At 47.5% G+C, this 12,799-nt stretch overlaps 1 protein-coding gene across 2 annotated transcripts; it reads right to left on the bottom strand.

The window, feature by feature from the left end:
- Positions 1-373: 373 nt before the first annotated feature.
- On the bottom strand, positions 374-12,268 carry ACTC1 (actin alpha cardiac muscle 1). Of its 2 annotated transcripts, none has more exons than XM_032624673.1 (7): positions 5,578-5,795; positions 4,862-5,012; positions 3,352-3,676; positions 2,510-2,671; positions 2,189-2,380; positions 1,221-1,402; positions 374-708 (listed from the first exon to the last, which is right to left on the bottom strand). In XM_032624673.1, the coding sequence occupies exons 2-7, from the start codon at positions 4,988-4,990 to the stop codon at positions 565-567; spliced, it is 1,134 nt and encodes a 377-aa protein (XP_032480564.1). In that variant the 5' UTR covers positions 4,991-5,012; positions 5,578-5,795; the 3' UTR covers positions 374-564. The 2 variants fall into 2 exon arrangements, with proteins under 2 accessions (XP_032480564.1, XP_032480565.1); XM_032624674.1 differs by lacking the exon at positions 5,578-5,795 and adding an exon at positions 12,138-12,268 and having other exon boundaries at positions 378-708.
- Between the last annotated feature and the right edge of the window lie 531 nt (positions 12,269-12,799).

Raw genomic sequence — 12,799 nt, 5'->3', positions numbered from 1 at the left:
ATTTCTGCAGTCACAAAAACAACTGGAACATGTGCTAAGACAACAATTTTCAGTGTCCTCATAGAAACGAATCTTAGAGAATTGTGTTCTCCAATTCTGTTTCTCGCTTATGTGGAGCTAAACCTAATCTGCTTTTCCGCTATGAAATATCTTCATGATTCTGTCCCAAGGGGTAAAGTCAAAATTCAATATTGTAACTCCCAGCTAAAAGTCACGCTAATTCATCTGATGAACTTTGTGGTGCTGTGATATTACAATGCTCCCGGTGTCAAGGCCGCCAATATACGAGTTCACAGACTGAGTACACAAACACTGGCCCCATCCTACTCCTACCCCAAACCCCAAACCCCAAAAAGAAATAAGAGACGTTTGCTTTTGTAGGTTGCAAGTCCTGGTCTGGTTTATTTATAAAGCAATAAATATTAGAAGCACAGATAAATTGCACGTGTGTAAACAAACTGTACAATGATTGATGAGAGATGAGGGAAGGTGGTTCAGAAGACTCCAAGAAGCATCATACCGTCATCCTGAATGAACATAAGGTAGACTAAGAGAGAAGGCACCTTAGAAGCATTTGCGGTGGACAATGGATGGTCCTGCCTCATCATACTCTTGTTTGCTAATCCACATCTGCTGGAAGGTGGACAGGGAGGCCAGGATGGAGCCCCCAATCCAGACAGAGTACTTACGCTCAGGGGGAGCAATAATCTGCAGAATGAAAACAAAAACCACCAGTGAACTCTGAAGTTCCAAGCAACAGAGCGCATGCTGGGGAGATTCACAGAAAGTATATTGGTGATCAATTCACTGTAATGTGATACTTCATTCCCACAAATGAATATGGCTGAGTCAAGTTTAATGCATTTCCTCTATTTCATCATTTCCACTATCAAAGTCACTATAAAATAGAACTTCCCCACTTCTCTGAAACAGAATATAATGTGGCAATAAGCTACATGCACGGTGGAGGCTAGCCCGAAAGCGGGGGGTCTTTTAAGATGTGTTCAAAGACTTAGATATTTTTTTTCCTTCAAAGATTTATTTTTATCCACTGCTTGAAAGTGTTTCCAAGTCTCCTATCTTGGGAAAAGCGCTAGAAAAATCAGAGAAAGTGTTAGAAAAGCTAAAAGTTTATGGGAAACGGGAAGCTAAGCGGTGAGGGGAAAGGAGTCAGGAATTCTGCTTGGAATACGGAGACCTGCTTTGCTTCCCCCACTCACCTTGATCTTCATGGTGCTGGGAGCCAGGGCAGTGATTTCCTTTTGCATGCGATCAGCAATACCAGGGTACATGGTGGTACCTCCAGATAAGACATTGTTGGCATACAGATCCTTGCGAATATCAATGTCACATTTCATGATGCTGTTGTAAGTTGTTTCATGGATGCCAGCAGATTCCATACCTAGGAACAAGTGTAAAAAAGAAAAATCACAGTGCCCTCAGGCCAGGGGGCCAGGGTAGAGGGAAGAGAATAGTACCCCTCTGTGCTGGTAAACTGTCACCATTTTTCTCTGAAACATATGTTCCTCTATAAGATACATTGCAGGGTTTTGTGGAACAGGTGTCATAAAAGTGCAGACAGTAAATCCACAACAGACTGCCAAGAAACAAACAACTGTGTTTAGCACCTGTTTGGAGGGAACACTTGCTGTACCCATCAGGGTATGGAGATGGATTAGAAAAGGAGGAGACACACATTTACGGTAAATTAATGCAATTCTTATTTATGGACTCAAATAAGATCCTGACAAGCTTCCTCTTGGAAATCACTCCTTAGGAAAGATGTTTGGTGACATACAAATGTCCAGTTATTACTATGAGTTGGATTGCTGTTACACTTAATAATGAGTGATGAAAGTAACGTCTAGCTACTTGGTGATGGAACATATCAGAATAAGGCAGCACTCTTGAGTCATCATCTCTTCCTTGCAGATATGGATTATTCAGTTACTACTCTGTCTCATTCCTTATTTTGAGATGAAGCCCGTGTGTCATCCTTTATCATACCATTGCTACGGAGGGGTGATGGCCATCCCTGTAAGAAGCCATCGGGACCTGAGGCTGAGCTGTGTGGGACTCCAAGCTATGACTTCTTTTAACACAAGGGCCCCTTAATCATTGTTGATTATAATAGCTTTTACCCTGGGGGCCACCAAGCGGTGTTTCTGCACCAGACCCTACAACTCACCAATGAAGGAGGGCTGGAAGAGCGTCTCAGGGCAGCGGAAGCGTTCATTGCCAATAGTGATGACTTGGCCATCAGGCAGTTCATAGCTCTTCTCCAGGGAGGAGGAAGAAGCAGCCGTAGCCATCTCATTCTCAAAATCCAGGGCGACATAGCACAACTTCTCTTTAATATCACGAACAATTTCACGTTCAGCTGCAGAAATAAAGTGTGTCACAGTTAAGCTCTGAAAGATGAAATCAACCTTGAGGAGGTAGGGGGGTTCGCTGGGGGAGGGTAAAAGCAAGACACATACTATGGCAGATGAGATACACACACACTCACCGGTGGTGACAAAGGAGTAGCCACGCTCAGTGAGGATCTTCATGAGGTAGTCAGTGAGATCCCGACCAGCTAGATCCAGACGCATGATGGCATGGGGCAAAGCATAGCCCTCATAGATGGGGACGTTGTGGGTTACGCCATCCCCAGAGTCCAGAACAATGCCTGTCAGAGAAAATAGACAAGAACAAGGTAAATCTCTGAGGACACCACTGCTTTAACCATGTCAAAGCCTACTTCCAATCCTGGCTAAGAGATACTAGCGCTGGGCAAGGATCCAGATAAAATTAGATCCCTTACACATGAAGAATTAAAATGAGCATAATGGATGCCAAATCTGAAGCCAGGAACAGTTCATCCTCTTAAATATTGTAGTAGAAAAATTTTCCCAGGACACTTTCAAATGACCATCCCTCTTACCAGCTATTAGCACCTTATGCAAGCAACCAGGCGTGTTTTTCTATCCTCTCATCTAACTTACACGTGTTCTTCTCTTTTTTGACCCAGACCCTGTAGGGATGTTTGCCCAGGGGCTGTGATGGTGTGAACACACACCAATGACTGCTGCATTCCAGGTTGATAGTTTGTGCAAAGCCTCAATATGCGACATCACATACTTTAGGCAAGGGGAGGATCTAACTCCGTATTCTTTCAGTTCTTAGAAATAAGTGTGCTCTGAAACCAACCTCAGGGTATTATTGTTACCCCTCTCCCTTAGCAGAGACACCTTCCCAGGGAGCGTGAGGAAAGGGATCATTCCTTTCTCACTGGGGAGACTGATTCCCAGCAAGGTCGAAGACTTGGGAATGTAATTAATCAGGGACTATCTCACAATCCCAACACACCTGTGGTACGGCCAGAAGCATACAGGGACAGCACCGCCTGGATGGCCACATACATGGCGGGGACATTGAAGGTCTCAAACATGATCTGGGTCATCTTCTCACGGTTGGCCTTGGGGTTCAATGGGGCCTCAGTGAGCAGAGTGGGGTGCTCCTCAGGGGCCACGCGGAGCTCATTGTAGAAGGTATGGTGCCAGATCTTCTCCATGTCATCCCAGTTGGTGATGATGCCGTGCTCAATGGGGTACTTGAGAGTCAGGATACCTCGCTTGCTCTGGGCCTCATCACCTACGTAGGAATCCTTCTGACCCATACCCACCATGACTCCCTACAAGAAGAAAGTAATGAGAAAATCAAGCTTCCACCGTGTCAGGAATATAATCAATGCCTTATTCATTTCTATCTAACTGCCCAAGTCAAGCGACATCTTATGAATACGAGAAATAAGAAACAATAGGAATTTACCCCAATTCAGAAAAATCATTTAAAGTTAATCTTGTACCTTCTCCCCACCCCACCCCCAAGAGGTATAATTCTATTGTTTAGAATATAACTAGGGATGGGGAGAAATGAAGCTATTTCACGGAAGAAGCAGAGCCTCACCTCATTTTTAAAATACCATAATGCCTTCATTAAATCATTAAGCTCATTACCTATGTCAACTGGAATATAAATGACTACATTGTGGAATGACTGAATTAATGACACACTGTATTTCTCCCAAGGAAAGATTTTGACATTCATCAAGTAAACATAAAAAGATGGACTGATATGCTATTACCATCCTGTCTGGGAAATCCAGCCTTCCTAGAGCTGTCCTGGAGTACGTATGGTCCACCAACACTGAGGAATACCACTCTCCTCCCTGGCAGTGTGTCTGGCCAGGCATTGAGGCAAAGCCAGAGAGCGTGGCATTTCTTTTAATAAACAAGGTGGTATGTCACTGTCACCATGGCACTTTACTGCCTCTGTCATAACTGGCTTCTAAAAATGCAACAGCCAGGAAGCAGATGGATTACATTTTGGGAGCCCTATAAACTGGCTATGAACAAGAGGGAGCAATGTGGCTTGGCTCCTGGTTGGTTCAGATATGTTGTATTATTCTGAGTTTTGAACAGGACTGAAAAGGGAGGCCAAGGAGTAAAGTGAAATGTATAAGAGCTAGAGAAGATACTGAGGACTAAAAATGCAGGTCAGGAGTGGAGAAGAGAAGCTGCTGCCTTTTCACAGGAGGAAGTTGGACCCCTGGCAGAGCTGTGTCCCTGAAGTGGACTGGGGGAGGGGGACGGTGCTGCACGTTTCCTGGTTTGCTGGAGGGTGTGAGTATTGCTTGTCTGGGCTGAGATTGGAAGCGAATCCAGCGTTTCCTATCTGACCTAATGAGTTCATGGAACAGGAGGGGCAGGTGAGACATTTCCTCGATTGCTGGGCTGAAGAGGTGGCGGGAAGGGGTGTGGAGTGGGGCTGGAGACTGCTCCAGGTGAGGGCAGGCTGTGCGGGGCGGGAAGTTTACCTGGTGGCGCGGGCGGCCCACGATGGAAGGGAAGACCGCGCGGGGCGCGTCGTCGCCCGCGAAGCCGGCCTTCACCAGCCCGGAGCCGTTGTCGCACACCAGGGCGGTGGTCTCCTCGTCGTCGCACATCTTGGCGCAGCTTCAGTGGGGTCTACGGATGGAGGAGAGCAAGGCGGCCTACGTTCAGTGCCTGCGGAGCTGGCCTCGTCCGCGTCCCCGGAGGAAGGGACAGGGCAGATGGGGGTCCCCGGGCAGGGGAGCGGGGCGGGGGACGCTGCCGGCTCCCTTCCCCTCGGGGCAGAAAAAGGAGAGTGGGAAGAAGCTGCAGAGCAGGGGAGAGGAACCGCCCAGGCTCCCAGGCCAGGAGGCTCCTCCCCTGTCCCAGTGCAAGAGGGACGGTCACCCCTTAACAGGTCCTCCCCGGCCCTTTACATTTTCGCCTTCTCACGAACCGGGAAGCCACTTCGGGCCCATCCACACCCCGATCCATGCTCGAGCCCCAGCTGGAGGGAAAAGCACACGGCAGCAGGGACCCCAAAAGCCCCACTGGGGCCCAAGGCTACCCCTCCACGCGCCCCTCTCCAGTGAAGACCGAGACCCAGGACAAAAGAAGTTAGAACCAAATGAAAAGTTTGGTCTTAAGGAGAAAAAAAGTGATGGAGCGGCGGGGGCGCGGGGCACCGGCTCCAGGCGCGGGGCGGGCGGCGCTGACTCACCGTCCGCGGGGCGGGCTCGGCTCGGCTGCTCGGGCGGTGGCAGGCGCTGGTGCCCCGCGCGGGGCGCGCGGCTTTATAGCGCGCTGATGGACGGGGTCAGTTGCAGCCGCCGGGGGCAGGGGTGGGGGGCCCGGTCGGCCACCTTGCCTTATTTGGTCGCCTTCGCACCACTGAGGAGCGCCGAGGCCATTCATGGAGCCAAGGGCAGGGGAGAGGATCAGCCCGGGGGCCCCCCAGACCATGTAAGGAAGGGGAGGGGGCAACCAGGGGGATGGCCAAATAGGGAGCTAGGGAGGGGCAGGCGGTGGAGGGTAGGGGGCAGGGGAAGACCGGGTGACGCCAGCCCGCCCCCTCCCCCTTCTTGGGTGGAGGTGCCCCCTGGGTGTGCTGTGGCTGGCTTCGCCGCAGCCTCGCCAGCCTAAGAGACAACAAGCCACACGCAAGGGGGAAGGCTTGGCACCCCGCCCTCTGCTGAGGGGTCCTGACAGCTGGGCCAGGGCAGCAGGGGAGTGACGGCAGCTTCTCATCTTCCCGGACGGAGAGCTGGGGGAGCAGAGCCCTGGCAGTCCTCATGGGCCCAAAGTGCACCACAGCAGCACATTTGGGTGGCCAGAAAAGGGGTGCCTGGGACAGGGCACCCTCCTGGCTTAGTCCCCACCAACCTGCATGACAACTCGGAGAGCTGGGGCTGCGCAGAAAGCTGAGATTAACCAAGGCCACCTTGGTCCCCAATTTATGCATGGCTCAGGGGCTGGTCAGGGAAAGAGGCTGGAAACAGCTGCTGTGAGAGCCTGCCCAGTCTTGTTGGAGGAGAGGGCAGGTTTACCCCAGCTGGGACATCAGGGGGCTCTCCTCCATGATTCCAGGGTTTTTCTCAAACTCAGACTCCTGCCTCTAGGCCAGGAAAGACTCCCCTGCTGCCAAAGGGAATGAAGAAACAAATGCCAGGGGTTGCTTGCTTGTCCACTTGCTGGTGGAGAGATGAGCATTCATCTTAATAACGCAAAAGCGTTTATTCCAGACAAAGACAAGACTGAAAGAGAAATGTTCTTGTCAAGAAGATAACAGCAACTTCAACCGACTGGACATATCACCGGGATGCACAATATGGTCATAACCAGGAATGAATTAGAAAAGCAGTCCCAGGCCCCGCCCCAGAACTACTGAATGCAAATCTGCATCTTAGCAATATGCTCAGTTGAGTCATATGTATGTTGAAGTGTGAGAAGCACTGGTATAAATGATATCAGCTTCTTTGTGGAAGATCTTGAGACTTTGGAGAAAGGGATTACTTGAATCAAGGAAAAGAGAAAGAAACAGAGAGACGTAAGAAGGACACAGATCACTGGTTTGCCCTGGCTTGCCCTGTATTCTCAGTTCTTCGCTGGCACTTTGATTTTTAATGCTTGTGTTTTTCTTCCCCTTCACACCAGTTAAAAATAGAAACTGGGCCCAGGCATCCATCTCTGGAGAGGTCTTGGATTGATATGCTAAGGAGGCCTGCTGATTAGATACTTGTCCAGACTGGGGAATGCTGGGCCCTCCCCGCTGAGCTCCCCAACCATGTTTGGGTTGGTCTGGAGAAGAAAGTATGAGGGCGGCTGGGTGATGGAGCCAGGTGAGGGTCACGCCAGCTGGAATCACCTTCTGCCACTCGGTAGGCCTTTTTCAGCGAAAATGCCTGTTGACAGGATGCAAAGAGCAGAGCTGTTTTGGCTCAGGCAGATGCAGAAGAACCAAAAAGGAGAAATGGGACGGGTGTTACAGCCCAACATCCCTAGGTTTGAATCCCGCCTCTATCACTTACTACCTATTTTGCTCTTGGGCAAGTCACTTCACTTTCATAAGCCCCAATTTTCCCCTCTGAAAAAGGACACAATAACTCTTTTCAGACAGAGATTATTAGCTATTGTAATAATTAGAGACAAGTGATATAAGCCACATAGAAGATACAAAGCAAATTGTAACTATTACAATTCAGTAATAATGATACTTTTGGGGGCAGCTATGGCTCTCACTTTTGAAGATTTGGGTCAATGTCATTCACTTATTGATTCAGCAAATATTTATGGCACAAGAACTGTGCTAGTCGCTGGAAGACAGAAATAAAACAGAGCAGGACTCGTACCGCAGAGCAGCTACAGACAAGTCAGGGACAGTTATGGTACACACTAGGAAGAAAGAGGGAATCATTGGGATAGTCACAAAAAGAGGGATTCAAAAGAGGGTTCAGAGAAAGCCTTCCTGAGGAAGTATTTCATTATTTTTAAAGCAGAGTAGGACTGAAGTGCATTAACACTTGTGTGAAAGAAAGAGTTTCTCCTTGGGAGTGACTGGTAGCACAATCCCACATTCACTGCCATATGTGTAAAGGGAACTCCTGGAAAGTCTAGCAGATCACTGAACACCACGGTTATTCCCTGAATCCTTTGTAAATACTTGCAGGGCTCAGGAGGCCAATTCCAGTCCACCCACCTAGGAATCAGTCTGCCCGGGAGCAGGGGTGGGTAGGTCAGTGGAATACTGAGACCAGTTTCATGAAATAATCTTCACCCTTAAAATGTTTAAAAACAATTTCACTTTTTCCCACTTAGAACGAAACATAGTTCCTTATGCACTACATTTATGGTAAGAACACTTTTTTCCCCTTAAAGATCTATGATGGTTTGATATTTGTTCATTGCAATACTGCTCAATTTCCACGTTTTAAAACTCTAAACGCTGTTTTTATATATTTACTTAAATTATAAGTCAAAAAATAAGATTCAATGACTGATTTTCATTTGACACAATTTTTTCAGGGATCCATTTAATTTGAAAATTGAGATTGGCTTCTGTCGTGTCTACTTAAGTATATAAAAATGACTTAACCTTCTGTGGTGCAGTCTAGATATTTCTCTTTTTTTTTAATTTCGGTAAAATATACATAACATAAAGTGTACCACCTTAACCAACAAAAATTGTACAGTTCAGTAGCGTTAAGTACATTCACATTGCTGTGTAGCCAACCTCCCAGTTACATTTTTTGATGTGAATTGTGACTAAATTGATTTCAAAACCCGAGAATGGCTGTGCCCTGCAGTTTGAGAAAGACTGGTTTGTATCCTATGAGGTAGGGAACCGTTGCGCCTGCTTTGCTCAAGGTCACACGGCTGAGCAAATGGAAGAGTAACGCTTCGAATCCAGGCACCAGACGACACCCTGTTCCTATCCACCACCCCAAATGCCTTCCAGTCCACTTGGGCTGCTGTTTCCCCAAGTAGAATGCTAGAACCACTTGCAGCCAAGTTACCTCTAACAGCAATTCAGATTCCCAGGTTTCATCCTGGAAGAGTGCATGTGCATTTTAAATAAGTCACCACCCCTCTTCCCCAGGTAATTCACAGAGGGAGAAACGTGGCGACATTGCCTGGCTGTTCTTCCCCAGGCCCGCGGAATTTCGCTGAAGGCTTCCCAAGCTGCCAGTGCTGGCCCGAGTCCAGCTTGGCTGACCTTGAGCATCCCAGCCGGATGGCGAAAGCCAAAGCCGGGGCGTGTCCCCAAGGCTCTTCTGGGCAGGGACAGGCCATGAGGGAGACGTGCAGGGCTGGCTGAAGGAACAGAAGGTGGGACAGTTCCTGCTGCCCTTGCCTCGAGGGAAGCCTGTTTCATCCACCATCTGCTGGGATCTAGAAGGGAGAGGCAGGCCTCCTCCTGGCACTGGGGGATTAGCAGTCACTTTTCTCAGCTGTTCTTCCATTCGGAGGTGTCCAGTATTTACAGAGAAGCCAGAAACATACCGAACCACACTTAATTCCTCCCCAGGAGCCCTCCCGGCTTCTCTTGCAGCCCCTCCTGCATTCCATGGGCTAGGAAGGAGGGGGTGGGCTGTTTCTAGCCCAGACCAGGGGTCGGGCAGCCAGCCTTCCTAACCATTTCTATTTTCTTTTCCTACACATTTGTTCACTCCCACTGTCCTCTGGCAGGAGCTGGGTTTCAGCTTTCATTAAAAGAAGAAAGTGACGCGGCTGTGAGGGATGCAGGCCCACACACATCCTGGAGCTCAGAATTCAACGCCAAGGCATGCCTAACCTCCACCACATGCTGTCCCGCGCTTTACGTGCAACCACCGAGGAGATTAACCCAGGGGGAGGGTATTGCAACTCCAAACGAATTCTGTTCTAGGCAGATTCTGGCAGTCACTGCCTTCTGACATGATAGGACCAACTGTGATGAACCAGTTAATGAGATTTAGAAAAAGAGGGCAAGACAGGGAGGATGAGGGAAGGGGAGCAGAAGGGAGATCCTTCTGGATCTCGGAGTCACCCGGGACTAATGAGCGAAAAGCCAAATCTTCACTCTCTTCTATCCTGGGAAATCACAAAGGACTTCTCATCTTTTTAACTCCTTAAAAGGAGTCTGAATCCTCCTAGAATGAAGAGCTGAAGCTGGCAGGTTTCTGCTGGGAAGGTATTCCACTTAGCTCAGATTTGGCTTCCTCCCCATACTGGCAGTAACTATGGAGTTTCGGCTTTTCAAGCGTTACCTGGAGCAAGCCTGTCTTCCCTAGAGAGCCCACATGTGGCATCATCCAACTTGGACGCGGCTGCATTTTGAGATCACGTGGGAGTGAGCTCACGTGGGATCACGTGATCAAGTGCGTGGGAGGTGAGAGCTGTGAGCTCAGAGATGCTCTTGCCCACCAAGTTCACTCCGCTGCATGTGTGGAGCCCATCTCTTCCCCATCAAAAGTAGGCACGCATCTGACACGCAACAGTGTGGAGCAATAATACTAATTGCTTACATTTATTAAGTACATACTGGGTCCATACACTATCCTGAGACTTCATATGTGTACATGGTCAGCTTCTAGATGAAGCTGGACTGACTGCCAGCTGCAGAATCCATTTTTACAGACCTGCTCTTGAATATGATGTCACCAGCCTACATGGGGGGATGGTTGTGTAAGAAATAGGTCACCACCTCTATTGCAAAGATGTTGTCACGGGTGTTCATCACAGGATACTGTCTTCTTTATGAGCCTCTTAGAAGAATTTCCTGTCTGGCTCTAGTTCCAAGAACAAAGGGCTTCTACCAAGTAAATGGTTTGTTTTGATCCCGTAGATCCTGAATCTAGTGACCAACCAGATTTTTCTTTTGGCAGTGGCCAAGAAAAATCTTAGAAAACTACACTTGTGGCCCAATTGTTAACATGATTACAAATCATTATCGTCTATCTTGCACACCCACATCTATTTTTCATTTTCCTTTTTCTTCCACTTTTAAATTTGATTTGTCCATCTATCTTTGTAAGCTGTCATACATCTTTTGTGAGAGAAAACAGAGGCTGGATGGATAGACAGATAAAAATGAACTCATGGGGACCATGGAGAGAATAATTGAAATTGGGGTGATCACTGTACAAGTATCCAAGAGTCCAAGATGTCTTGCGTATGTCTGCCGGTTTCTTCCATCCCCATGCAAGCATATATTGCTTCATGAAAACACGCTTTGTCTATATAAGGTACTGTATAAGGGATTGTATCATTTTAATTTTCGTCTTAACGTCATGGTACGTATAACTGGGGATCTAAAATAACCTTTCCCTCACTATGAAAATTGTAAGTGCTTGTTGTGGTGAACTAGGAAACACTGAACAGAGAAGGACAAAGAAAATGACATACCTGGTTGAGGCTTTAAAGCCCTCTATTTTAACCTCCTTAAAATAAAATTAAATGTGACATAAAATTCGTGAGGCCTTGCCTTCCATATCTACTTACAGTCGCTGGGCTGAGAAAAGACAAATAGCCTCCTATTCTGGTCATTTGCAAGAATGTCCACTTGCTCTTTAAAGAGAGACATGCAATGCAAGGAATTTGCGTTAACAGCATTTTTTGGTTTTACTGTTATAATCTAACTTATCTCTAGTCAACAGCTGGAACCAAAGAATGCCAAACTGGGAGCAGGCCCTGCCCTTAGGATTATAGCATCCACGTTTCACTTATATATTTTAGAGGGTGGGCTTTAGTTGCCAACTCAGCTGTTGAACTGTTTCAAAATTACAGTCTAAAAAGAGGAATCTATCATGAACATAAAACTAAACCACATATATTACTGTAGGCTTTGTCTTTCTGTGGAGAGTCTGAAAGCGGTTGCTTTAGGGAATATTTACAGCTATTTTATGATGAGTATTTCCAAACTCCTCTTGGTTAGGTCTACAAATAACCAATTCCTCTTACATTTACAGACTCTAACAATTTCATAAATTAAAAAGTAATAAAAAAGGCTTTCCCTAAAGCCAATCACCTGTGTTAACCAGAGGCAGGAAACCGAGATTGTCCCTCCAAAATAAAAACAGCTGAAAAGGTGTCTCGAGCAGCTACTTGATTGAGAATACTGGCACTCACACAAATAAGTAGGCCTCCGTGTGTGTGGCATTTCAGAGAGACGAGCCAGCCTTTGAGAACTGAGAAAAGAATCTGCCATTGAACCCTGGTGTGGCTTTGACAAGTGATCAGAACAATCACAAGCACGACCCAAAGGATGTAACCAGATAAAGCATCATATCACCCAAGACATACCTGCAAGGACTGGGTAGTCCTCAGCTGAGAACATTCTTTATGGGTGAACAGGAAGGGTGTCCTCTGTTCAGTTAACCCTTTTGCAAACTCTATTTAAATATGCTATTTTCCAGGGAGAGGTTCCAGTTGCTGTATAATATTGTAGCTCAATATAACTGTCACAAAAGATTCATGCTGGGCTCATCTCTCCACCAGTGGGTAGAGCCGTCTTCACTCCGTATCCTCTGTCCAGAGCCCTACTCCTGCGGGTGCAGAAAGAGAGCCCTTAGACTGGCACAATCAGTCCCTTCTGTGTCCACTCGAGGATCACATCACTAAACCGCTAGCCCAGGGTGGTGGGAGAGATGAAGAGAGCAGGTAGGGAGATGGTGATGGGGGTACAGACCTATATCCCCTCCACCCTTCCCATGAGTTTCTATCCGAATAGAAAACTGAAGATGATAAATCGGAAACACACTGTAGATACTGGTACAAGGGCTGAGGCTTCGCTTCCACACCGGGCAATGGAAAACTTTAGGTAAACTGTGCTCATTTTGTCCAACTCAGGGGTGTGGGCCCCAAAATGGTAATGGAAGTGGCAAAAGCGATCCCAAGAGGCAGAAACCCTTGTTTATTAGAACAGCTCCAGTGTTCTAGAAGTGCCCATGCTTCAGGCCTAAAGA

Source organism: Phocoena sinus, chromosome 2 (genome assembly GCF_008692025.1).
Source record: "Phocoena sinus isolate mPhoSin1 chromosome 2, mPhoSin1.pri, whole genome shotgun sequence".
In the NCBI taxonomy this organism is placed as follows: Eukaryota; Metazoa; Chordata; class Mammalia; order Artiodactyla; family Phocoenidae; genus Phocoena; species Phocoena sinus.
The sequence above is the reverse complement of the archived record's forward strand: the minus strand, read 5'-3'. Positions and strand labels throughout refer to the sequence as shown.

Excerpts from the sequence above, each read along its gene's own strand:
- ACTC1 (XM_032624674.1), bottom strand. The coding sequence starts at position 4,990 with ATGTGCGACGACGAGGAGACCACCGCCCTGGTGTGCGACAACGGCTCC. Across the intron at positions 1,403-2,188 it reads CTTCCAGCCCTCCTTCATTG|GTATGGAATCTGCTGGCATC; the intron begins GTGAGTTGTAGG and ends ACTTGTTCCTAG. Across the intron at positions 709-1,220 it reads CCAGCACCATGAAGATCAAG|ATTATTGCTCCCCCTGAGCG; the intron begins GTGAGTGGGGGA and ends TTCATTCTGCAG.